General features: G+C 50.4%; 1 protein-coding gene across 12 annotated transcripts in view; it reads left to right on the top strand.

Annotated features, from left to right (window-relative positions):
• Positions 1 to 26,862, top strand: part of Fgfr1 (fibroblast growth factor receptor 1) — a 58,460-nt gene that overhangs the window by 14,052 nt on the left and 17,546 nt on the right. For 7 of the 12 annotated variants that reach the window (XM_028854813.2, XM_037211655.1, XM_028854812.2 and 4 more), the window contains one exon: positions 25,576 to 25,842. The exons of the other annotated variants lie outside the window; for them this stretch is intronic. In XM_028854813.2, coding sequence (XP_028710646.1) covers positions 25,576 to 25,842 — 267 coding nt within the window. The remainder of the gene's footprint in view (positions 1 to 25,575; positions 25,843 to 26,862) is intronic. 12 annotated transcript variants of the gene reach the window in all.

The following is a 26,862-nucleotide window of genomic DNA, read 5'->3' on the forward strand; positions in this document are numbered from 1 at the left end:
GTACAGACGGCAGTGAGACAGGGCCAGGGAAGAGTGTGAGACTTTCTGGATGGTACCGTGGCTGAAATAGGAATGCTGTTCTGGGTTGCAGTCATTAGCAGAACCAAAGACATAAATGAGCCAGAACACACTGGGGAGTCAAAGCAAGGGAGAAGACCCTCCCCACCTACAGGGAGGTTATCGTCAAGCGGTGCAGAGGCAATAAATAGGAAGCGTTCTGTACTTATTTATTGAAGACTTATTGATATTGGTGAAATTATTAAGGCCACTCCACATAGTTAAAAGGAAGATTTATTTAGTGGGTAACTTACAAATGAAGGGATAGGTAGGTCGCGGGGTCTGGGGAAGGTGTATCGCAGTCCAGCGGTGTTCTCTGGAGAACTCTGCTCAGTCAACCTCCACGGTCCAGGGTCCCGGAACAGAGAGAGCGCTGGCCCATCGGGATCTCGGGTCTCCAGGGTCCTCCCTTGGCCCCGCCTTGTAGGCGTGACAGTTGCCAAGGTCTCAGTGGGGGTTGGAACTTCCAGATCAAAGCAGGAATGGCTACCCACTACATATTTATTTTTATTTTATGTACTTGAGTCTTTTGCCTGCACGCATATACGTGGGCTACATGTGTCCTTGGTGCCCGCAGAGACCAGAAGAGGACTCATGGATCCCCTGGAACTGGGGTTAAGAATGATTGTGAGCTGCCATGTGGGTGCTGGGAACCCACTTCCCTCTGCAAGGGCAGCCAGTGCTCGTAACTGCTGAGTCGCTCTCTCTAGCCCCTACCCGACCGTAGTTAAGCTGCGCGCACAGTGAAGTTGTAAGAGACTGCAATGGGAAAGCCATGCACAGAACTGAGGTGCGTCTAGAAAGTCAGGGTCCTCCTGCCCACGAGGGTACATGCCTTTCTTTAATCCCAATACTACTTGGAGGCAGATCTGTGACTCTGAGGCCGGTTTGGCCTGTATGGCCAGCCGGTTCTACATAGAGAGATTCTGTCTCAAAAGAAAAAAGAAAATAGGGATCTTTTATCTTTTTGTCTTTTGACATAGGATCTTGCTGGGTAGCTGTGGCTGGCCTCATGACTCTGGTGTCACAGCCTTCTGAGTGCTGGGATTACAGGTGTTTACCCTGTTAATCTTACCTTAGGGTAGGTACCAAGGTACAGGTCCCCAAAGGGGTTAATAAAGGGCATTGAAGGTAGAGCAGAATGAGTGAGCTGTGAGGTCAGGAGGCTTAAGAAGTGTGGCCAACGGTATTGCTCCCTGAGTAAGTAACTGTGGAAAGTAACCCCTGGAAAAACTGGATTCGGCCGGCATTTGGAAGGCTTGCATCTCGCTGAGGAACTCAGTATACTGAAGTGATCCTTGCTGAGGAATTGGAAGTTTACGGACACGATCCGGTTTTCAGAACACCGGTTTGCATTCTGCGACGAATCATTAAAATGGAAATAATACTGAAGGCTTCGGCGTCGTAGTACAGATAAAACACTTCCATGTAAAGTGGGAGTTGCTATTTTTGCATCTGCCACTGTTATCCCGCAGACAAGATAGAAGGTTGTGTTAAATGTCAGTCAGAGGGAATGAGACTGGGAACCAGGGATAGTAATGGCATTCTAGAAATAGACTCCATGGGTGGTTGGCTGCCAACTCCTCTTCTACCCACTACGCCTTCCCTTTCCTCTTCTTTTCACCCTCCTCCTCAGCCTCTACCTCCTCCTCCTCCTCAGCCTCTACCTCTTCCTCCTCCTTTCTCTGATAAACTCTTTGCAGCCCAAGAAAGGAAAGCAAGCAGTTCAGATCTTGTCCCAGGCACTTGCAGTCAGGCAGGCAGTTTTCTGGACGGTCTTCACATAAGGAGTTTGAGAAGTGGAGGGGAAGGATCATCGAAGCCGCTGAGTCGACCCAGCATAGGAAAGGAAGCAGAGGCCAGGCAGCCGTGGCGGTTGGAGCTAGGGACGGAAGGTCCTTGTTTGTTTGGTTTTTGTTCTTTTCAACATACAGTTTCTCTGTGTAGCCCTGGCTGTTCTGAAACTCGCTCTGTAGACCAGGCTGGCCTCAAGAGATCCGCCTGCCTCTGTGTCCTGAGTGCTGAGATTAAAGGCGTGCGCCACCACCGCCTGGTACAGAAATGGTTCTTGGAATAGAAGGAGGAGTCGGAGAAGTCGGGGAGGACTCCTGGGCTGTTCAGTAGTCAGGGCTGAAGTCAGTTCATTGGAGTATAATTTATGTAGTATAAAATGTGCCAATTTTAGACAGGTAACTCAATGTGTTTTCATAACTGCTACACTATCCTAGGTAACTACCACCCCGGTCAAGAGATCGATCATCAGTTTGTCATTCTAAAAGTGTTTCCCATGCTCCTTGCGGGTCTCTGACTTGCCTCCTGTTACCATACATTAGTTTTGCTTGTTCTAGGATTTCATGTAATGAGTAAAATTTTATAGTGACTATGAATCTATTCACCTGTGACGCCCACATGGGTCATTGTATTATTTCATTTCTTTTCTTATTTCCTTTGTGACAGAGTCTCACTGGGCAGCTCTGGCTGTCCTGGAACTTACTACGTAGCCAGGCTGGCTTGGACCGCACAGAGATCCACCTGCCTCAGCCTCCGAGTGCTGGGATTAAAAGCTTATGCCACCACACCCTGCTCCTGGGAGGGGGGGTGGGAAAGAGGGGGCGCTTTTTGTCAGAACATGAGACCCACCTTAACTCGTGATGTCACAGGAATAGTTTCTTCTCTGCCGTGCTGTGTAAACTCTTTGGAACACAGACATGCAGCATATTGTAGTCTTGGCCGTGCTGATGATTAAGTAATGCTGCTATTGTCTTCAAAAACAATTGCAGTCTATGTGAAAAAGATTGGTTCCGAAGTTGAAAACAAACCATCCCAAACCTTGCTTCCACTGAGAGCTTTGGGAAGGCTTTGTGGGGAGCGGGGAGAGGAGCTGGCAGCCCCTCCCCTGACCAAAGGCAATCCTGGCAGGCTCTGCGAACGCCCCTGGGGGACCTGGGAGGCCTGCAGTTTCTGGCTGTCCTTGCGAAGTTGATTTAATAAGGGTTCCAGGAAAACCAGCCTCTCCCCTCTCCTTCCTTCTCCCGATTGCCGTATTACCAGAGTCTAAGTTTGTTTCAGATGGGGCTTTGAGGTTCGTGGGTAAAATGAAACCGGAACGCAGGCCCAGGGGCGGAATACCCTCTTTCAAAAGATAAGAACCACTTTAGGAGAGGGGAGCTCGAGGAAGCCTGTTTCCGTGTGTTTTTCTCTGAGAGCAGGACCTGGGGGGGGGGGGGTGTGTCAGTGAGTGGCTGGGTCCAAAACTTTGCAAGGGCCACTTGTGGTGTTTGGGAGTTGGTGGCCGGCCTTTCCTTCCCTTTTTTCCTGAGCACCCCCAGAAGGAGCCGAGAGTGGGGAGACCTCTAGTCTTGAGACACTTTGCCTTCATCCACGGAAACCTGCAACTCATAAGCGGTTTAATGGCCGCGGCTTTACAGCTCCCCCCCCACCCACTCAGATTTGAGGAGCCTGGTGGCGGCTTGCAGGGAGGAGAGGTTACGTTTTAATGGAAAAGCGGCTGCTCGGCTCTGTTAGCTGGCTGCAGGCCGCCTGTGTCCCACAAAGCGGGGCTTTGTCCTTGTTCTGCAGAAACCTGTGCCTATGGGGAGAGGCAGAGGCTGCCAGAATCTGCCGTCCACGCCCCCCCACCGCCCTCCCCCCCCCCACCGCCCTCCCCCCCCAGGTCTCAGTCGTAGTTCCCTGGTAGCCCCCCTCCCACGCTCACCCCACCAGGGGTCCTGAGCTGCCTTCGGTCCTAGAGGGTGTCCATTTCAGCCGAGCCCCCCGCCCGGGGGCCTAGCTGGATATCAGAGTGTTTCACAGATGGGCACGCTACTGTGGTCCGGCTACTTATTTTAGCCTGTGGGTGCGGACTGGGGAACAGTGTCACATAGCTGGCCTGGGACACGTCGGGGAGTACACCCCGACCGCACCCCACCCCCCAGTAAAATTTCTTGTGAAAAGACCTGTTGTTTCTAACTCACACTCTCACACTGGATGGTAGAGGATCTCAGGAGGCGAGGGGGGATTATATGAAGCAAAAGGTGTTGACTGACCCCCCCCATTACCCCCATACACACACACACACACACACACACACACACACACACACACACTCCCTCCCCCCCTCAATGAAGGGTGCAAGCTTTAGGTCTGTGCAGTCTGAGGTGTGTCCTAAGCTGAAGGACCTACCTTGTCACACACACACACACACACACACACACACACACACACACACACACACCTCGTCGCACCCCCCTCTCCCCTGAGGTAGGTGCCAGTGCCTCTGAAAGGTGCTTGCTTGCTCGCGGAGGCCGGTGGCTGGTGGCAGGGCCCGGCTCGGCCTGTGGGAGAATGTGAGGGCACTCACGTGGCCTGCTCAGCAGCAAGGCCCGGGGCAGCAGAGCCGCTCAAGGCTGTGTTCTTGGCTCACGCTCCTACATTGCTACACCATTAGCCTCACTGATTTTCCACTCCGGCTTTGCCAGCCGCTCCCCGAAGTCAGGGAGGAGGAGGAGGAGGAGGAATTTCTCAGGGGAGAAAGAACAAATGGTTGTCCTCAGCAGGAGGAGGACTTGCCCGGTCGGTCGGTCGCTGGTGGGGGCTGGGGAGGGAGCCCTCACAGAGAATCAAGCCAGGGTTCTGTCACCTGGTGTCTGGGACTCTGACTACCTGTGTGTGTGGGGAGGGCAGAACCGGAGGGAGCTGGATTCTGCAGGAGTGCGCATGCACAGAGTGGGTCAGCAGGGCCTCCGCCAGGGCGAGGCCTGTCAGCCAGGAGCAGGATGGCTCTGGGCTGTCATGGGTGGCCTCGGAGAGACGCGCAGTGTTATCTGGGGAATCATTATCCAAGAGGTGAGGGCCGGGTCAGAGAGCCTGGCCAGCGGCTAGGTCCTGTTTTCACAGGGCCTCATTCCTCCAGGCTATTGGAAAGTCTGGTTTCCTTCCCCTGCGCAACACCTTGACTTCCCTCTTCCAGGGAGCCTGGAAATGAGACGACTCTTTGTCCCCTGACCGCGAGAGGAGACCCAGCTGCTCTCTCTCCTTGGCTTTTTGCTCAGCTGCCCTCTGCTTCTAGAGGATGGCCATACCCAGACTCCTCTCCGAGACTGTTTTTTTTGTTTTGTTTTGTTTTTTTTTTGTTTTGCCTGCCTACCCTACCCTATCCCTCTTCTCTGGGTTTCAAATAAGTTAGCTGAAAAGTTAACTGCCTTCCCTGGGCTCCTAAGGGCCCCGGGGGCAAACTCCAAGTCATTCCCTTAGGCTCTCAACCTGTGGGTCGTGACCCCGACAGGCTTTGCATATCAGATGTTTACATTAAGATCCATAACAGTAGCAGAAATTAAAGTTATGAAGTAACAACGAAATTATTTTATGGTTGGGGGGTCACCCCAACATGAGGAACTGTGTTCAAGGGTCGCAGCGTTAGGAAGGCTGAGAAGCCCTGCCTTAGGAGGAACCTTTTGGCGTCTGGACGGCCTCTGACTTTCATTTTGCTGTCTGTCCACTTAAGGTGCGACTAGTAAGGGGAAAAAAAACGGTCCTCTGGGCCCTCGTCATGGCTCTGCTACCAGTAAGTAGAGCGGTGGGCGCCTGCCCTCCCCCTGCCCCTGATTCGGGCTTTGGCCAGACACCAGTGTCTCTTTTCTCCTTCCCACAATTCCCACAAGGTCCCTGCTCTCTTCCTACTGAGCAGGGTCCTTGTCCCCCTTGCTGGGCTGCTGCTGACCCCCCCCCCCCCCGGGGATGGCCTGTGTAAGAGAGGTGATGTCGGGGCAGCGGCTGGCCTTCCGGGTTAGCCCGAAAGCAGCTGTTCCCCAGCCCCTGGCCGCGGAGGCAGAGTGGGTGAGAGGACCTGGCAGTTCAGAGAATGTAGGCTCGCTGCCTGTGAGCCGGCGGAGAAAGCGTCGGCGCCCACATTTCAGATGGTTAATGAGCAAAGAAAATTGGGGCCCAGATCTGACCGTTTCCTCAATGTTCTCTGCAGGGACTGCTAGACTGGATATTACCGGTGCATTCCTTCACTGATTCTTGTCCATCTGTCCAAATGTGTCCCCTTTCCCCCCGTGAATGTAGCATGTACCTTATACATGACCATTGCTTATCCAGCGCCCTTAATGTGAAATGCCCCCCACTTTTTATAACTCCTTCATGGTAGGTACTTAATTCTTGAGATTTAGTTTGGGTTTACACTAGATTTTCTTTAAAAGGTCACCTCTTTCTCGAGGTTTCTTTTGTTTCCACATCACTACATTTTTTATTTTATGTGTGTGGGTGTTTACTCTGTGCATGTGGTACCTGTGGGGGCCAGAAAAGGAGTCATCCCCTAGAACTGAAGTTACAGATGGCTCTGAGCCACCGTGTCCGTGCTGGGAATTGAACCTGGGTCCTCGGCAAAAGCAATAAGTGCTCTTAACCACTGAGCCTCCCGCTAGCCCTGTGTCTCCATGTTATGGATGACTCCTAGGCCTTCCTTTTTCATTTTGTAGTTGAATGCTTACTTTATTCTGCTGTACAGTTTATTTATTTATTTTCCTTTTTGACATGTCATCCCCACCCCACCACACCCTAGTGCCCAGGGCTTCATGTATACTAGGTAAACGATCCTACTTATTCCATTAGAACAAAAATCTGCGCAGTTGAAAAGAATGTCTTTACTAATTGTTTTTGAAGGGGGGGGTCTCATGTCACCCAGACTGATCTTGAACTCAGTATGTAGCAAAGACTGATCCTGCTTTCACCTTCTGAGTCCGTGATTACAGATTCGGGCCATCATCAGTCTTGAAGAGCATTGTTTGGTTGGGTTTGATTTGGTTTTTCAAGGCAGAGTTTTTCTGTGTAGCAGCCCTGGTTGTCCTGGAACTCACTTTATAGATCAGGCTGGCCTCCAACTCACAGAGATCCACCTGCCTCTGCCTCCTGAATGCTGGGATTAAAGGCGTGTGCCACCATGCCTGGCTAAGAACATTGTTTTGATGGGATGTGGCACACATCTTTAATTCTAGCACTCAGAAAGGCAGAGGCAGGTGTATTTCTATGAGTTCGGGGCCAGCCTGGTCTAGGACAGCCAGGACTGCATAGGGAGACCTTGTTTTAAAATACAAAACCAACAAATTAAAATTAAAAAGAGTAAAAACAGCTGGGCACTGGTGGCACAAGCCTTTAATGCTAGCACTAGGAAGGCAGAGGCAGGTGGATCTCAGTGAGTTCGAGGCCAGCCTGGTCTACAGAATGAGTTCCAGGACAGCCAGGGCTACACAGAGAAACCCTGTCTCAAAAAAACCAGTCAATCAATCAATCAATCAATCAAGGAATGAATGAATAAATAAATAAATAAAAACAAGAAAACCTCTAAAACATTATTGTGTAGTTTATTCAGAAACTACAAAACTATGCAGGTAGAAGAATAATTTCTTAGATTCTTACTGTCCAACAATAATCACAGTTGACTTGAAATTTTTTTTAGATTTTCTCCTTGTGTTTATATTTGAGAAATAGAGCATATACTGTTTGTATTGGCTTGTAACTTAAATCTGTATTCCTATACAGGGTGTTTTTGGTGATAACTACATAGCATTGCCTTGGGTGGGTCACAGAAGTTTTATCCACTCTCTCTACTGTCAGGAAATCATTTAGGTTGTGTTTGGTAGTTAGGAAGGCGGCAATTTCCTTTTCCTTTTTCTTTTTAGGTGGGGTTTCATTATAGTCCTAGCAGACCTCCTGGATGAATTCTGTGCCATCACTCCCGAACTGCAAAGGTGGTTTTATTTTTTTTTTGACAGAAGATCTTACACTATAGCCCAGGCTAGCCTAGAACTCATCATGTAGCCTAAACTTGCTACAATTCTCTAGCTTTAGCTCACTGAGTGCTGAAATTATAGTTGACTCACCATACCCAGCTAAACACATTTTTATAAATAAAATTTGCCTATGCAGCCAAGGGTGGTTACCTTAAAAAATGTTTTAAGAAGTTTTTTTTTTTTTTTTGACAAGGCGTGGTGGCGCATACTTTTAATCCCAGCACCCGGGCAGCAGAGGCAGGTGGATCTCAGTGAGTTCCAGACCAGCCTGGTCTACAGAGGGAATTCCAGGACAGGCAGGGATACACAGAGAAACCCTGTCTTGAGAAATCAAAACAAAAGAATTGTGGGAGTGGGTGGGGGCTGAAGGAGGGTGCTGGGCGCACATGTGGTCCTGTGTGCATGCACTGGGGCGGAGAGGCCAGGGGTCTTCTCTGGGTGTCTCCCTCATTTTGAGACAGGGTCTGTACGTTGAACCTAAAGCTTACCACTGATTAGGCTAAACTGGCTAGCCAGCAAGTCCCAGGGGTCCTCCTGTCCACCTTCCCAGTGAGGGTGGGGTGGGGGGCACAGCAGCTTTTCACAGATGAGTGTTGGGGATCAGAGCTTATATGGCAAACACTTGGGCTTGAGCATCTCTCATCAGTCTTCCTTTTTAAAAAAAATTTTGATTGCATGGCTCTGTCACAATACACCTCAGAAGGAGTACGGGTAAGATTCTTTTAAGATAAGATTCAATGCTGCTTTGTGGCATCTTCACACTTTGCACACTTAGGTTTTTGTGTCTTTATGATGATCTCATTCAGTCCCATAATTAGAGGGGTATATTGAGGTAGTTAGACATTTGGTGAAGGGGAGACGGGATTCCAAGGGAGGCCTTACTACAGTTTTGCTTAATTTCAGTATTGTATTGTGCCGTATCCTCGCCTCAAACACTGACTTCACCTTTCTTTGAGATACCTGCCTTGTGTTGATTGTGTTGACATTCTGACGTCATTCAGACCGCCCTTAAACTAGTAATCCCACTGCCTCAGCCTCCCCACATACTAGCATGGCAGATACCCCCATTAGTTCAGTAGGACAGTTCATTGCTTTCTGCAAGGTTTTTCATCAATCACAGGTCTGTGAGGTGCCCTAAAGAAAGTAGTTCCAGCATCCGTAGAACAAAACTTGCCTTTCACATACTAATGTAGAGACTTCAAACTTGGGGAGGGTACAGTCGGGTCCCCAAAGTGTCAGCCAGCAGAGTAGAGGTTTCTGTATAGATCAGGTTTTTTAAAAGATTTAAAAAAAAAACTTTTTTTTTTTTAATGTGCATGAATGTTTTTGCCTGAGTGTATGTAAGTGTACCACATGCATGCCTGGTGCCCTTGGAGACCAGAAGTCAGTGGATCCCCGGAACTGGAGTTACAAACAGTTGTTAGTGACCCTGTGATTTCTGGAAACAGAACCCAGGTCCTCTGCAAGAGTAGCCAGTGCTCCTAACTGCTGAGCCGTCTCTCTCCAGCCTTTAACCAGTGTGTGAAAACTGTGTTTGGAGAGAGGGAGGCAGAGGGCTACCTATCACAGAGGACCCAGGTTCGATTCCCACAGCCGGTGGTGATTCGCCACCCACGGTAGCTCCAGGGCCAGGGGACCTGATGCCTCTTCTCACCTTCTAGGGCACCACACACGTGTGATACATACACACTCAGGCACACACATATATCGCCGAAAATTAAATAAAAACATCAACAGCAAGGCAAGGACCAGTAACGTGACTCAGTGGGTGAATACACTTGTAGTGAAGCCTGATTACCTGAATTTAATCCCCAAGACTGATGTGATGGAAATAGAGAACGTCAGCCATCTACGTGACCACGTGCCTTGGCATGCAGGTCCCACTCCACACAGTAGCGCACTGGGAAGAGAATACAGTGTGTTGAAATTAAGTAACTGTCTTTCCCGCTTTGGCACTTGGACTGATCTGTAACCAAAAAGGAAAAGTGAATAGCCTCAGGGTCCCCCCTCATGAATGCTTGAGTGGGTGGGTCCCTTCTGTCTTCACCATGGGTCAGGCTTAGCTTTGGCCGGCGTTAACTTTTTTGTTGTTCTATTTAGTTCTGGGTTTTTTGAGACAAGGTCTCTCCATGTAGTCCTAGCTGTCCTGGAACTCGCTCGGCAGACCAGGCTGGCCTCAAACTCGCAGAGATTCTCCTGCCTCTGTCTCTGGAGTGCCGGGATTAAAAGGATGCAGCACCACACCCGGCAGCATTAACTTTTAATAATAGACTTGTAGATACAATAAAGAACTCATTTAGGGAGTGATATTTGAAGCCCACATCAAATAAAGACATTAAGCCAGGTTATTTAAGGACATCTCACGCTGCATTAAGATGGCCTTTTGCTCAGAATAAAGGGGTAAATTGCCCATCTGTAGGTCACATCTGTTACTGTGTATTATGGGTGAATATACAGAGATATTGACATTTATTTGCTGCCTTAATGATGTTCTGAGAAACGTATCACGAAGAGATTTTGTCATCATGGAAACAGAGTGTTCTTACAGACTTACATAGTGTATAGCTCACCACACACCTAAGTCTACAGATAACTGGCTGGAGTCGGTTTTCTTCTACTAACTACCATGTGAGTCCCAGGGACTGAACTCAGGTCATCAAGCCCGAAAACGTTTGATGTGTGACGGGTTACACTCTCAAGCAATGATGAAAAGTGCAGCGTAGGAAAAAACCGCTGGCCGCCCAAGCCTGGGGAATCACTTGCCGCTGTCTGAATTCAGTCCCCAGAACTTATGTAAAGGTAGAAGGAGCCCACAGAGTTGTCCTTTGGCTTCCACGGCACAGGGGGGCACTGTGCACATACATAATCATAATAAATCGCTTAAAAAGGTGCTTTAGCACATCTAGCCCTACTCAGTATCATAGCTTTCGCCCACGTTAAGTGTGTTCAGCACGCTTACCCTAGCCTGAAGATGGTCACATCATCTAACACAAAGCCGAAAGTTAGCCGTGGGGGGACGTATCTCTCTGTCATGGCCTGTAATCCTAGCTATTTGGGTGGTTGAGGCAGGGGCATTGAGTTTGAAGCCATTTAAGGTAGAGGGTGTAAGATTAGTGGCTGGGTTGCTTTGGTCTGCGTGAGGTCTCCGGGCTCAGTTTTCACTATCTCTTCTCCCAAGCCTGTTCTATGAAAAATCGGTTGTTTGCCCTGGTGATCCTGGTCTGCTTGGGAGCCTAGCTAATGCCCAACATGGCAAAGAAAGACTGTGTGGCATGTGAGTAGCCTAGAATATGGTTAACTCTGTTTTTACTTTCTTACCATATTACAGTTGAAAGGGTTTTTTTTTTAGTGTGTGTGTGTGTGTGTGTGTGTGTGTGTGTGTGTGTGTGTGTGTGTGTGTTGAGACAGGTTCTCATTATGTAGCCCAAGCTATCTTGGAACTTACCGTGTAGATCAGGCTAGCCTCAGACTCACAGAGATGAACCTGCCTCTGCCCTCTGGCCCCCAAATGCTGGGCTTGAAGGCGAGTGCCACCACGGGCCTGCCTTCAACATTTCTAATCTTAAAAAGGGAAAGCTGGCCAGGCACGGTGAATCTGTAATCTTGGAACTCAGGTGAAACGTGGCCTAGAAGGGGCCCGGTGTTGGAGGTCACTGGAGGGAGACTGAGTCCTAACAGGAGATAACTGGCCCAGAGTCACAGTGTACAGCCGTGGGGTCTTCTAGCCCAGTCCGCCAATGGGCCTGGGACTAAGTGAATCTTAGCTGGCCCTCTTTTTCCAGAGGACATTAGGATTGTTTTGCTGAGGGACGGAGTCTGTACCCCAAGAGTCCCATGGCTCTAGATTACCGTGTAGAAAGGTACAGAGACCTGCTCTGTGGAGAGGCCCCCCCATTCTAAGTCAGAAGCCCCAACACACACACACACACACACACACACACACACACACACACACACACACACACCGTGCTCTTTTGAGTACTGAAGCAGGAGACTGCTCGTCTTTGATGCTGTGTGTGTGAGAAGCAGAGGCGGCAGGCAGAATGTTTTGTGGACAGAGGGGCTACCAATGAAGCTCCAGTCTCCATTCTGGGCATCTGTGGCCTCCCTTGTCGTTCTTGCTAGATCCAAATATATGTACGCTTACGCTTATGCTTACCGTGTTGATCACTGCATGTTTCTTTTCAGACAGAGTCTCTCCAGGCAGCCCTACTGTTCTGGAACTTGCTGTGTAGCCCAGGTTGGCCCTTGGACTTTTGTTAGTGTCCCTGCTTGGGTGTTGTAAGTGCTTGGCTTGCAGGGCATGGGCCACCACACCCACATTCATAGCACTGTTCAGCAGTTTCTAGAACTTTCCCCCTTCCCTAATTGACACTCTGCGTGTTAACCGAGCTTTCTACGTATTATGTCATTTTAAGAGGTTGTATTGTGTTTATTTTCATAATGTAAAAATAAGCATCATCATCATCATCATCATTATTTTAAAGGCAGGGTGTTGTGCAGTCTGACTGGCCTGGAAATTGCTGTGCAGACCCAGTTATCTGCCTGCCTCTGCCTCTGGATGCACCTACCCACGAATACTGGGATTTAAGGTGTGTGCCACCAAAAACCATCCCCCGAACCCCCCTTTTTTGGGATAATGTATGAATGAACGTGAAAATACGGATTGAGCTGGAGCCTCAAGAATGCCAAGCAAGTGCCCCAGCTATGGGCATTTCTCCTGGGGTGGGAAAAATGGCATGATGACGCTTCATGAGAAGGCCATTGCCCCACCCTGGAGTGGGTGGTCTAAAGTGGGGGGGGTTCTCTGACCTAAACACCCCCAGACTCCTTGGCATAGTGCAGACAGACAGCAGGCATCAGTGACCGCGTATAGCAAATTGTTCACTCCAGCACCATCTGTGGGGTATTTTTTTTTGGGGGGGGTGTGCAGAAGGCACATTCCGAAACAGCTGACTCTCCTACTCAATGGATCAGCAAGTTTGGGGGACTGAACCTTTTCCTGCCCAGCTGCCGGCCTTTTCCTTCTCCAAACTGGAGCTTCCGAGCCTGCCTGGTGGGGGGTGGGGGGGAGGGGGAGGGGCGGCCCGAGGAGGCTCGGGGCGCTTGGGGGCAGGGCAGTGCATTCCTTTCTTTAAGGAACCTGAGCAGACTTTAAGGTCAGGGCCTAGGGAAGAGGGGGACTTTGCTGAGTTACCTCTTCCCTGCGGAGTCCGCTTACTCCTTCCCTTCCCTCCCCCCCCGCTTAATGATCTTTCCATTACAGAACCCAGACCAGGAAGTGCATGACAGGTCGCAGCTGCAGACACTTGGCTGGGAGGCCTGGGCTCCCTGCCAGTAGTGGGAGGGTCCAAGCGACCTCCTTAGCAACAGGACCACCACCCTGTAACACGTAACACCCCCCACCCCACCCCGCCCCACCTCGCCCCCGATGTTCTTAGGCGGTCTCTGAGTGGGTGACCGATTGTACTTTTGAAGTGGATTTAGGAAGCGACGGGCGGTGGAGGAGGAGAACCTGGCTGGATCCACCTGCTTCCTTACCATCCTTTAGCAGTCTCCCGGCCCAACATTGAAGCGACCTAGCATGGCCGCAGGAGCTTCCTCGTGGGTGTGTTTGGTTGTGCACGCGTGTGTTGGGGGGGCGGTGTCGATGCGGGCCATGTTGTAGGGGTGTGTGTGTGGTGTGTGTGTGTGTGTGTGTGTGTGTGTGTGTGTGTGTGTGTGTGTTCCGCATATGCGGAATGGAGGAGCCTCCAAAACGTAAGGCTTTGCAAGCGCCCGGGCCCCGGTTTGCGATCGGGGACCACTCCGGTTTTCGGCTCTCGGCCGGGCATGGCTTTTCCCGTTGAAAGCGGCTCAGGAAATGTTAGTGGACCCTGCACTGCCCCTAGGAGGAAGCTGTCACACAGGAGTTTGTCCCCACTGCCAGCTGTGCTGTTGGCTTCCTTCCCCGAATCTGCCATCGCTGCATTCTTCTGGTACCAACGGAGACCGGGTGACTCAAACTTCTGGGAGCCCTGAGCCCAGCCCGCCCTTCCTGGAGCTGCGGGGTATCCCCACCTCCCCTCTTAGCCTCTTTCTGGCCGGTGAGCTGGGAGAGAGAGCAGCAAAGTGTATTAAGGAACCAGCTGGAGGAAAGGGTACAGGAAGAGATTTTTTTTTTTTTTGCCCCCTGCTTGGTCCAGGGTTTTATCAGCAGAGCCAGAACTTTTGCTGCGGGAAGAGGGGAGATTTGACTCCTTTGTTAATCACTTAATTACAACCCCTCCAGCTGGACGGGGCTGCAGTGGGAGACATCAGGACCCGGGTACCATATTCTCAGTGGGGAAATACAGGCATGATACTCCCAGGTAAAATTGGAGCCCTGACCAAACACAGTTCTGAGGCCTGCCTTCCTCTGTTTTAAGGTTGAACCAAAAACTCTTGCCCTGGGACTCCCAAGTAAGGTTCTGCCTGTGACCTCCTCCAGCCCAGCTCCTGGGGAGCTGATTTGGGGGGGGGCGGGTCATGGGGTGGAGGCAAAGGCCCTACCTAGCTGCGGCTTGGGCCATCCTGGGCAGCTCTGCACGAAATTACAGTGGGGAGGTGGGAACACACAAAAGGCCGAAATCTTTTTTTAATAAAAACAAAACAAAACTTCAACCCCCCAGCCCCTGGGCTCCTGAATGGCGATGGCTTCCTGTCAGGATTAGCTCGGCTGCCTGGGCATGTGTGTGCTGCCTTTCTCCTCAGGAAATACCTTTAGTAAGCCCCGGTGGAGTCCCCATGGCAACCAGAGAAGGGACCTGCTGACGGAGGCCATTCAGGCCTCCTCGGCCCTCAGCCTCTTTGTTGCTGGCTTTATTGCTGCCCCTGTGGCAGGCACCGTGGTTTGCACCATTTTGTCAGCTGAAAAGTGGAGTTTTTCATTTTAATGGGCTCTTCTGGCCGCAGCCCATTTGCATGTAAAATGTTCCTTCTTGCTCCTTTCCCTTTTCTATTAAAAAAAAAAAAAAAAAAAAAAAAAAAACAAAAAAAAAAAAAAAAAAAAAAAAAAAACCCACCACCCCTGTCCAAACCTCCAGGTCAGGGCCCTGGTAATTGATTGGCGCTCCCGTTTCCCCTACCGCACACCTATGGGTCCCCCATTTTGGCAGCCTCGTCCCTTCATGGAGGGGATTTTAGGAGTCACAGATCTCTCACAGGCTCCTTCTCTATGCCCGGTCCCTCGCAGAATGATAGTTCTCACCTGGGATTTTGCTGCGATTACATGCTCTCTCTTGGTCGGACCAGAGTAAAGTAAGTTTTCGGTTCTATTTCAAAGTCAAAATAACGTAATAAAAAACCTCTGCCGAGGGCCCCTGGAGTCCCGCAGTGCTCTTCTTAGTTCCTTTTAAGTTGCTTTTAGAGCCACCCCGAATTCCTCCCACATCCACAATTGCTCCCTCATTTATCTCTGGGAGCTTGTGCCAAGACTGTAAACACTCCTGGACCACCATCTCCCTCATGTTACCCAGGTGCCTTTTCTCCCTTCATTTTCTTAACCCCAAAATCCCAACCAAAAGCAATGAACAAGAATGACTCTGAGACATCACTCGAAGGAGCAGTCTCTGGATTTTGTGGAGGGCGGAGTCCTTTGGTGCCTAAGATGCCATTACCATTCCTGACCTTTGAGAGGGGATGAGACCCTTGCGTGGAGCATTCTGGTAGTCAGGCATCAGGGCTGATTGTACAAATGAAGCCACAAACACTTTCAAGGCTGTTGTGGTGGGGGTACATTTAAAAACGGAATGAAGGCCAGGCTGAGGCAGGAGGATCTTACTTTGGACCACCCCATGCCTCATGGGGAGTTGGTACAGAGAGTGGGGGGGCTTTGGAGTGGGGGGTGCGGGGAGGCTATCTCTAAAATGATCAAACAAGAAAGGATCCGGTTACCAGGTGTGGCGAAGCACACCTTTGACCCCAGCACTTGGGAGGCAGAGGCAGGTGGATGCCTGTGTGTGTGAGTTTCAGCCCAGCTAGGGATATATAGTGAGAGTCTTTTTGAAGACAAAAAAAAAAAAAAAAAAGCAGGTGATGTAGCTCAGTTGAATGCTTACCTAGATCGTGGGGAAGCCCCGTGGCCGGTCCTGAGCACCACAAGTGGGCATGGTGGGAAATGCCTGTAATGCCAACGTTCGTCTCCAGTGTTCGGGGGAGGAGTGAGGGATGGGGTTTCTTTAACTATAAACCCCAGGAATAATTTGAAGTGATGGAGGTGATCTGTGGCTGTTGTTAGAGAAAGACATGTAAAGATGCAAAGTCTCTAGGATGGGCAAAAAGCTAAATATAAGGTATAATGAGGAAGTGGGAGATTGGACCACGGAGGCAGGGGAGGAGATAACGAGAAAAACAAAACAAAACAAAACAAAAAAACCCCTTCTGGATTTTGTTTGTTTTTTTCAAGGCAGGGCTTTCTCTGTGTAGCCCTGGCTGTCCTGGAACTCACTCTGTAGACCAGGCTGGTCTTGAACTCAGGAATCTACCTGCCTCTGCCTCCCAGGTGTTGGCGCTAAAGTGTATGCCACTATGCCCAGCAACTCTGGATTCTTGAGGAGGAAATAATCTGGGGATCTCAGAATGTAAGAGCACAAGAGAGGGACTGGAGAAATGGTTCAGTGGTTAAGAGCACTGGCTGCTCTTGCAGAGGACCCGGGTTCAATTCCCAGCACCCACGTGGCAGCTCACAACTGTCTGCGACTCCAGTTCCAGGGGACCTGACACCCTCACACAGACAAACGCATACATCAAATAAATAAATAAATAAATAAATAAATAAATAAATAGAATTTTTTTTAAAAAAAAAAAGAGCTGCTGTGGATATCGCTCTATATAAATAAAACACTGATGGCCAGTGACCAGGCAGCAAGTATAGGTGGGACAAGGAGAGAGGAGAATTGGGGAAACAGGAAGAAGGAGGGAGAGACACTGCAGCCACCGCCAGGATAAGCAGCATGTAAAGACGCCGGTAAGCCACCAGCCATGTGGCAAGGTATAGATTTATAGAAATGGGTTAATTTAAGATATAAGAACAGCTAGCAAGAAGCCTTCCACGGCCATACAGTTTACAAGCAATATAAGTCTCTGTGTTTACTTGGTTGGGTCTGAGCGGCTGTGGGACTGGCGGGTGACAAAGATTTGTCCTGACTATGGGCCAGGCAGAAAAACTCCAGCCACAGAGAGCACAGGAGATAGCATTTCATAGGAGCTCTGGAGCCAGGGCATCCTCCATGACCTAATGTTCTTCTTCTGCAGTGGGTGTCGAGGTGGGGGTCAGAGGTTATCAGCTGTAAACTGTCAGTGACGGGTGAGAAGACAGGTGTCTGCTGAGCTGACTGTTCAAAGGCTGAGCGTCTCCCTGTGGCCAGGACACGGCGCTGCCTGCCTGCCTGCCTGTCTGCCGCCAGTGGGTCTTCTCTCCCGATCTAGAGCACGCTTGGGATGAGAAGCGTGGGGGAGGGTCCCGGGACACAGTCGACCAGACACCTAGAGCCTTTTTGCTCTGTGACTTTGCAAGAACGCTCGCGACCTCCGCTGCTTTTAAGTGGGGGAGCAGCAACACAGATAACATGCTCCTCGCATGTTTTAGAAAGTGCAGTGCCCAAAGGGCATTGTTAGTAGGAGGTGCACCTGCCACGGGGATACACCCCATCCCCAGACCTGCTCAACTGAAGGGGTCCTTCACGTGAAGAGCGTTGTTGTTGTTTTGTTTTGTTTTGTTTTGTTTTTTGCTTTGTTTGTTTTGAGATGGGCTCTCAGTTTGTAGCCCTGGCTGCCTTTAAAGGCACAGAGATCTGCTTGACTCTGCCTCCTGGGTCCTGGGATTCACGTTGTTCACCTCCATACTCAACAAGGTAAAAACATCCTTGTTTTGTTTTGTTTTGTTTTTTCAAGACATGGCTTCTCTGTGTAGCCCTGGCTGTCCTGGAACTTGCTCTGTAGACCAGGCTGGCCTTGAACTCAGATCCTCAAGTGCTACCACGGCCCAGCTGATAAGGCTTTCTTTTTTTTTTTTTTTTTTTTTTTTTTCCTTGAGACAGGGTTTCTCTGTGTAGCTTTGCGCCTTTCCTGGAACTCGCTTGGTAGCCCAGGCTGGCCTCGAACTCACAGAGATCCACCTGCCTCTGCCTCCCGAGTGCTGGGATTAAAGGCGTGCGCCGCCCCCGCCGCCGACCGCCGCAGTGCCGCGATGGCGGGGGCAGCCGCCACCACACTCCGGCTAAAGGTTTTTTTTTTTTTTTTTTTTTTTTTTTTGAGACAGGATTTCTCTGTGTAGTGTTGGTGCCTGTCCTGGATCTCTGTCTATAGACCGGGCTGGCCTCGAACTCACAGAGATCCACCTGTCTCTGCCTCCCGAGTGCTGGGGTTAAAGGCATGCGCCGGCCCAAGTTGGTTTTTTAATGGAACCAGAGCTGGGGAAGGATGTGGTACATTTTTTATAAATTTTAAAAATTGCATTTATTTATTTTTAATGTTGTGAGCATGTGTGAGTGTGTGTGTGTGTGTGTGTGCGTGTGTGTGTGTGTGCTTGCACATGTACGCCACGGTGCACGTGTGGTGGTCAGAAGACAGCTTGTAGGAGGAGTTCATTGTCTCCACCACTCAAGTCCTGGAGGAAGAACTCCAGTCTAGACTTAGAGCAAGCTTTCTTACCAAGTGAGCCATCCTGCCAGCTCAGGAAGTGACATTTTAACATGGAATGCTTTTCCGGCTCTGTTTGTTCATGTGGCAGAGCGGCCCGCTTTTACAGTCTCCACAGACAGGTGTGTCCCTAGGGGATCTCTTTAATGGCTGTCTTCTATTGACCGCTGTACAGGCTGCAGTGTAATAAGATTGATATGGATTTGGGCCTCAGGGCTTCTTTTCCCACTTACATAGATAGGGCTCATGTCAGAAAAACGGATTTAGAGTCCAGAGATCTGATCAACATACTCGGGCCAGAATTACCTGCTAAGTGACTGGGACATTTCTGGCCAGCTCAGCCATAAGCAAAAATGCCACCCCTCTTGGCTTGTTGGGAAGTGAGTGACGTGGCCAAAATACTTGAGGTACAAATAGGAAGGGGGGCGGTGGGGTTTCGTTCCCGTTAATCAACGTAAAAGCACTGTGAGGAAGATCTCCTTCCTGTGCCCTTTGCAGCCGGCCGGTTTCTTGAAAATTGCTGAAATGTGGTCCTCCCCTCTCCTAGAGAAGCAGGGTAGGGTCGGCACATTCCTCCCCTCCTCTTGGGGAGCGCTGGTCCAGCCCGTTTCCGTGGCCCTTCATCTGCATCAAGCCTGCCTCAAGCAGGGGTCGGCAGCCAAGTATGAAAACCTCTCCTCCTCTTTCCCTCCCGGCCTCTCCTCCTTCCTTCCTCCTCTCTTTCACTTCTGGATCTTCCTCTTCAGCTTCCCTGTTGCTGGGACACCTGACGTTTTAGATGGTCAGGCTTTAGGATTCAGGGCTGCAGCTTGAGCTGTCTTGAGGATGCTCACAGCAAGCTCTGTCTGACCTGCCCACTCCAGCACACACAGTTTGTCTGTCTGTCTCTGCAGCTTACTTTTTAACCTGCAGACACATTTGTGAACATTATTTGTTGACTCATCGTCAGACATTATCAGCCTCACATCAGCTCTCTGACAATCCAGACGTCATAGGCCGCCAGACACAGTGCCCTGTCTCATCTTTCAGGGTGAGAGACATGAAGCAAAGGTCGGACTCGACATTTCCTCACAGCATCCCCCACCCATTGTACACACTGAGGAATGACTTTGTATTTGATTCTTAAAAGTTGTTTTTTTGGCTGGGCGGTGGTGGTGCATGCCTTTAATTCCAGCACTCGGGAGGCCAAGGCAGGTGGATTTCTGTAAGTTCAAGGCTAGCCTGATTTACAGAGTAAGTTCCCAGAAAGATGCAAAGCTACACAGAGAAACCCTGTCTCGAAAAACCAACAACAACAACAAAAAAAAAGGAAGGAAGGAAGAAAGAAGAGAAAAAAAAAGAAAAACGTGTTTGTTTGTTTTTTTTTAAAGACTTATTTATTTTTATTTTTTATCGGTATGTGTATTTTGCCCATGTGCATTCCTGTGCACCACATATATACCTGGTGTCTGAAGAGGCCAGAAAAGGGCATTGGATCTTCTGGAACTGGCACTTAGAGGTGATTGTGAGCTGTGGGTGCTGGGAATCAAACCTGGGTCCTCTGGAAGAGCAGCCAGTGCTCTTAACCTCTGAGCCACCTCTCCAGCCCCCTTTAAAATGTTTGCAGTCAGCCTGGAAGGACACACCTTTAATCTCTGTGCTTAGAAGCAGAGACAGGCAGAACTCTTATGAAGCTCACAGCTACGTAGTGAGTTTCAGGCCAGACAGGACTACATAGTGAGACCCTGTCTCAAAAAAAAAAAATTTTTTTTAAAGACATTTATGTTTGTTTGTTTATTGTATATATGTTAAGATCAGAGGACATGGGTTGGAGAGGTGGCTCAGAGGTTAAGAGCACTGGCTGTTCTTCCAGAGGTCCTGAGTTCAATTCCCAGCAACCTCATGGTGGCTCACAACCATCTGTAATGAGATCCGGTGCCTTCTTCAGGCCTGCAGGCATACATGCAGACAGAACACTGTATACATAATAAATAAATAAATCTTAAAAAAAAAGATCGGAGGACAACTTTAAGGAGTTGGCTCTCTTCTCCCACCCTGTGGGTTCTAAGGGTCAAGTTGTCTTTACCCTGAACCATCTGGCTGCCTGGTTGGTCCTGTACTCATGGTCACATTCTCCAAGAATTGGAATGTTGATTTCCAGTGGCTGAGCCATCAAATGGCCTCCTGTTCTTCATTCTTCATAGCCGGTTTAATAAAAGTAGCAGGTAGCTGGTCTCTCGTTGACTGATACACCTGTTCCGTGTACCTCTAGCCCGTTGGTCTTGACTGAAAATGTCCAGCTCAGAGGAAGCAAAAGAATGACAAGTACCTCTTGTCAAAGGAAGACATGAGTGCGGGCCACACAACTTTTAAACGCCATGGCTTGTTAGTGAGCAATTTGCCACCTTACCTAGGAACTGGGTCAAGGTCAGGGTCCCTCTATGGGACAGTAACACAGGTAAGAGTCCAATTGGTCACCTTTCTGTCACCGCCCACGATAAGTGGCTTCATCTCTGTTTTGTGAATGGAGAGCTAACATATCTAAGGGCCCTGCTGTCAACTAGAAAGGCCACGAATGTTTTACAGGCTCTTGGCTGATTTATGAGTCCGCTAAAAGACCCATTTCTGTGTTCCTGCTGTTAAGTGATAGGAAAGCATTTGCTTTTTAGTTCTTAGGAGATGCTTTGGGCACTTGTCATCGCTGAGAGACGGTCCTTCCCAGTGTCTTCCAGCTGTCACTGGGATGTGACAGACCATACACCAAAACACTAGTTGGCCTTTAAAAAGAAAGACGTAGACTGGGATGTGGTAGCAGAGGCCAGCCTGGTCTACAGAGCGAGTTCCAGGACAGCCAGGGCTACACAAGGAAGCTCTGTCCCTAAAAACAAAACAAATGGAAGGAAGGACGGATGGACGGACGGACAGACAGACTGAGACAAAAACTATGGCATCCAAGAACCTTGCCCACATGACATGTGATCTCTGTGAGTTCAAGGCCCAGCTTGGTCTCCTTGGTGAATGAATTCCAGGACAGCTAGGGCTCTAGAAAGGCCAACCAGGAGTCACTTATGGATTTTCTTGTGGTCGGGAGATAAAATAGTCTAAAACTAGACTTTTGGAATGGTTTTCTAATTCTGTCTTCCATGTCTGTGGGTTTCTATGTTTGCTGATTCCATCAACTATGGATGGAGAAAATTTGGACAACATTTTGTTGTTGTTGTTGCTGTTTGTACTGAATATGTATGAAAACGTAACCACTGTCGTGGACTAAACGCTGCTGGGATGTCTCTGGTGGTAGACTTTGACTAAGCTGAGTCAGGAGAACGCAAGAGGTTCTGTCTGCTGTCAGCAGAAGTCCGATTTCCGTGCAGGGAAGATGCAGCTGTACCGAGGCACAGCCAGGTCTGGGTGCCAGGCAGGGATGCGGTTGGGTTAGAGCGGGCAAGACAGGATCGGGAGGAGCCTCGGAGGCCAAGAGGGTTTGGGTCTTACTTTTCATCCAGGGTACGATTCTGGTGCGGACAGCTGTAGGAGACTATGTAAACCAGAGTGTGGCGATGGGGAGAGTATGAACTTGACCGAGGTTATCCCAGGATGGCTCTAGGAGGGGGAAGAGGCAACCTGGAAACAAGAAAGCTGGTTCCTGGAAGTTTTGTAGAGCCCAAAGATGAGTTTCTTTTCCACGTTCGTCAGCACTAGCTGGAAGTTAGGGCCATGCAAAAGAGCAAATCCCTGGCTCCTTTCCCTTGGGAGGGAGCGATGCCTGTCTTTTTTTTTTTTTTTAAATCCCCCTTTTGCCAAGTTTCTTTGGGAACTACTCTTTGTCTCCGGGACCTGTGTGAGTAGGCTGTTTGATGCCTGAGTCTGAGAATTCCAGTTCACTGCCGACCAATAGCCGGTGCCGCTCGTAAGCAGCAAAATATTTAATCAGTGAGATCACTTGAGGGAGAAAGAGATGGGATCAATAAGAGGAACGCTTGCTGTGTTCCTTCAGGGTCAAGGCCAAGCTGTTTTTCTTCTCTTGGCAAAGCCCTAGACCATTAGAAACGGAAGGGATGGTCCACCACAGCTATTTTCAATCAGCCATCGTGTTCTGCTCTTCGCCGCCGTGGTGCACCCCTTGACCAGACTCACAGAAATAAACATGTGTTCGCCTGCTGGTACCCAGACCCTTTAAAGTAGTTTGTTTCCTTTGTTGATGGCCCAGCATTTAGGGGAGAGTCCTCAGGCTGATAAACAACAATGTGTGAGTGAGCTCCTTGGAAGAAAAACAGTGCTCACCCGCGCATGCGCGCCCGCCTGCCCGCCATGTACCTAAGGTTTCTAGTACAAGTCAGAAAGAGTCATTCAAATGAGACGTGAGGAGCTGGAGGGGCGGATGGCTCACTGGGTGACTAAGGTCAGAGGTCCCCCTTGGGTTCCCACCACCGGTGTCACGTGACTCACCACTGGCTCTGACTCCCAGCTTGAGGTGATCTGAAGCCTCTGGCCCCCATGGAGACCCACACTCACATGCCCACGCCCACAAACAGACGCGAACACACACACACATAGTTAAAAACAAAACATCTGAAGCAGAGAGACATGAGGAGCAGTGGCTGCAGCGCAGCAGCAGCAGCGTTTGCCTAACACGCTGCTCCAAGCACGGGGTTCCACCCCCAGCACTGCAGAAGAGTGGGGGTGGGGGAGTCGGACGTGGTGGGGCCAGTCTGTGCCACACAGTGACTTCAAGACACCCTGGGCTGCATAGTAAGACTGTCTCAGAAAATAAAAGTCTGGGTGTAAGCCGGGTGTGGTGATACACACCTTTAACCCCAGCACTCAGGGTAGATCTGTGACTTCCAGGCCAGTCAAGACCCTGTCTAAAAAAAAAAAGACAGGGGGGCGGGGCCTGGATATGGTAGTGCATACTTCAGAATCCCTACATGGCAGAGGCAGAAACAGGATGGTCGGGGCTGGAGAGATGGCTCAGTGGTTAAGAGCACTGACTGCTCTTCCAGAGGACCTGGGTTCAAGTCCCAGCACCCACACGGCAGGTAACTCAAGTCTGTAACTCTAGATCTGACATCCTCACATAGGCATACATGCGGCAAAACACCAATGCAAATGAAATAAAAATAAATTAATAAAAAAAGAAACAGGATGATCACAAGTTTGTAGTTAGTTTAGGATACACAGCAAGTCCCTGTCTCAGAAAACTAAAGAAATGGATGGAGCTTAAAAGGCAAAGAAAAGGAATCAGGAAGAATGACAATAGGAAGACTGTCCATGTCATTGGATCCACAAGTAGTTAATTGGGCAACTCTTGGTGGTGAGAACTGGCTTGCAGGAGGAGTTACCTGCCAGTCTGAACACTGGTGAGTACCTAGAGAGGAGCAAAGGATGGGGTCAGAGCAGGAGCTGAGGGAACATGCTCTTCCAGAGTCTCAGGCACCTGTGACCAATTCCACTTGAGCCACGGCCAATGGCAGCCATGAGGGGCACCTGGTACATTCTTGTGGAGGAAGAGGCCAGTCATACACTGGAACATACAAAAGGAACAGAAACTTCCTTGCGTCCTCCTTAGGTGGCTGTCTATTAGTAGTGCCAAGAATACAGGTCTTCCTGCTGACAGGGGTGAGTCAGCTCACCTACATCATACACCTACAGTGTTCTCCATAGCATCGGGGCTTCGGGGTAGTTCTAGTACTTCTGCCTGGAATGCCTGTGTGTGTGTGTGTGTGTGTGTGTGTGTGTGTGTGTGTGTGTGTGTGTGTGTGTGTGTGGCGTGCGGGGCTGTGATGTGTGTGTGTGTGTGTGCCTGTGATGCTAGGGTGTGTGTGTGTGTGTGTGTGTGTGTGTATATGTGCCTGTGATGCCTAGGTGTGTGTGTGTGTGTGTGTGTGTGTGTGTGTGTGTGTATCTTAGCTACTTTTCTCTTACTGTGAAGAGACACCAGAACAAGGCTTATAAAAAGAAAGCATTTAATTTGGGACTTGCTTACAGTTTCAAGTGAATCCATGACTATCTAGGTGGGGAGCGTGGAGGCAGGCAGGCAGGCATGGCGCTGGAGCAGTAGCTGAGAGCTTACATCTTATCCACAAGTTGGAGGGGAAGGGAGGGAGAGACAGACAGACAGACTGAATGACTGACTGAGAGAGACTGGGACCGGCTTGGGCTTTTGAAACCTCCAAGCCCACCCCCAGTGACATACCCCTTCCTTCCAACCAGCTCCTGCCTCCTAATCCTTCCCAGAACAGTCCTGCCAACTCGGGACTAAACATTCAAATATTGGTACATTTGGGAGCCACCATTTCTGAGGCCCACCCGCACAGGGTGACACTGTGCCTGTCGAGGAGGAAGGTGGGGTGCAGGAGCCGGGTGCGCCCAGGCAGCCAGCGGACGGACGGGAAAGGGTTTATGTGTCCCGGGTCTGCTGCCAGAGCAAATGTGCTGTTTGTGGCAGCTGCGGGCCTCGGGCCCGGCACCTGTTCTCGGGAGGCTCCCCTGAGCTGACCTCTCGTTGGCTGTCCCTCCTACACGTGCATCTGTGTTCCTGGAGGGCCAGGCCCCCACCCTCGCTGAGTCATGTGTACCCGGAGTCCCAAACGCGCGCCCGCTCTCATCTTGGGCGGAGGGACCGACAGGGCCGCTGGGTTTCTGGGTTTGTTGATGGGCGGGGTTTATTCGCTAGGGAAAGAGGCGAAGCTGACGGGGCTCACTAGGAATGGGGTGTTCCGGTGGGAAGTGGCTGTGCTTGGTGTATGAGGAAGGGGGCACTCGAGATAACAGGAAAACCTCGCCCGCCCCTTAGGATCGAGGGAAGTGGAAACAAACACTGCTTAATGCTGCTGCAGCTGCTTCCTAACTTGGCCCTTTTTTCCTTGACTCACGAAGAAGTGGGGTGGAGGAGGAGAGGAAGCTGGGGGGGGGGGCTCTCAGATTGCCCCTCATTTCCAACCGGTCCATAGTCCAGTCCCCAGCTCCGTGGACAGTGCAGCAGTACCCTGTGGCTCACCTAACTCCCTTTCTCTCTCCTCCTCCTTCTCCCCCCATCCTCCCCCCCGCCCCGAACTTGGCTCTTCTTCCCGGCCCCTCTGGGTGGCTGCAGCTCAGCCCTGGGGAGTCCCTGTGGAAGTGGAGTCTCTCCTGGTCCACCCCGGTGACCTGCTCCAGCTCCGCTGCCGCCTGCGGGATGATGTGCAGAGCATCAACTGGCTGCGGGACGGGGTGCAGCTGGCGGAGAGCAACCGCACCCGCATCACAGGGGAGGAGGTGGAGGTGCGGGATTCCATCCCGGCCGACTCGGGCCTCTATGCTTGTGTGACCAGCAGCCCCTCTGGCAGCGACACCACCTACTTCTCCGTCAATGTCTCAGGTTGGTAGCAAAGCGCCCCGCCCCCCCCCCCTCTCCCGTCCACTCCTTCCACTTTATTCGCTCGCTCGTGTTAAAGGGAGGCCCACTTCCTTCCGGGATCTGCCCCTCCTCTGCTTCGGAACTGGCGCCCACTAACATTGCTCCCTGCCCGCTGGCGCTGGCTGCGTGGCTTAGCTCTCAAGAGGTTGACCAGGTAGGGCAGATGCCGGGCCAGTGGCCTGGGCGGCTAAGTAAGACCCTGTGATTGTGCCCACCACAGCATGCCCGATCATGCTCAGTGGGGCTCCGCCAGCCTCATCTTGTCCAGGCCTGGGCTTAGTGATTGGAGCCTGAGAGCATAGGGTGGGATTCCTGCGGTGGTGGGAAGGACTCAGGTACACTGCCATGTCCTGGCTTTGTGGAAAAAAAAAAAAAAACAAAAAAAAAACAAAACAAAACACCTGTTGTCTAGCTCGTGGAACATTCTGAGTGCAGCCAGGCAAGCCTGGAGCTCTTATTGTTGGGAATATGCTTCCTTTAGATAAATGTGATTTTTTTCACAAGACCAGGATCCGAGAAAGACAAGCTGGAACTTTCCTGATGCCAAGATGTGACTTGGTCCCTTCTCCCAGGCATCGATTAGAACTTGTCCCCAGTTGAGGAACATGTTTCCTTAGCCCCCAAGCGTGGCAAGGGGAAATAGAGAGCCCTCTGGTGAATGGATAACTAGCCTTTTTTTTTTTTTTTTTTGAGACAGGGTCTCTCTACACAGCCCTGGCTGTCCTGGAACTCACTATATAGACCAGGCTGGTCACAAACTAACAGGGATACGCCTGCTTCTCCCTCCCAAGTGCTGGGATTCAAAGTGTGCTCCGCCACACCCAGCCCGTTTTTAAATGGAGTGAGTGCGTCCCAGTTGGGGAGCGAAGGCAGTTGTAAGCGGGCACAGTGGTGCACACCTTTAATCAGAGCACTCCAGAGGCTCTCTGTGAGTTGGAAGCCAACCTGGTCTACATCTCTACATTGTGAGACCCTGTCTCA

The sequence above is a fragment of the Peromyscus leucopus genome, chromosome 17 (genome assembly GCF_004664715.2).
Source record: "Peromyscus leucopus breed LL Stock chromosome 17, UCI_PerLeu_2.1, whole genome shotgun sequence".
Classification (NCBI taxonomy): domain Eukaryota; kingdom Metazoa; phylum Chordata; class Mammalia; order Rodentia; family Cricetidae; genus Peromyscus; species Peromyscus leucopus.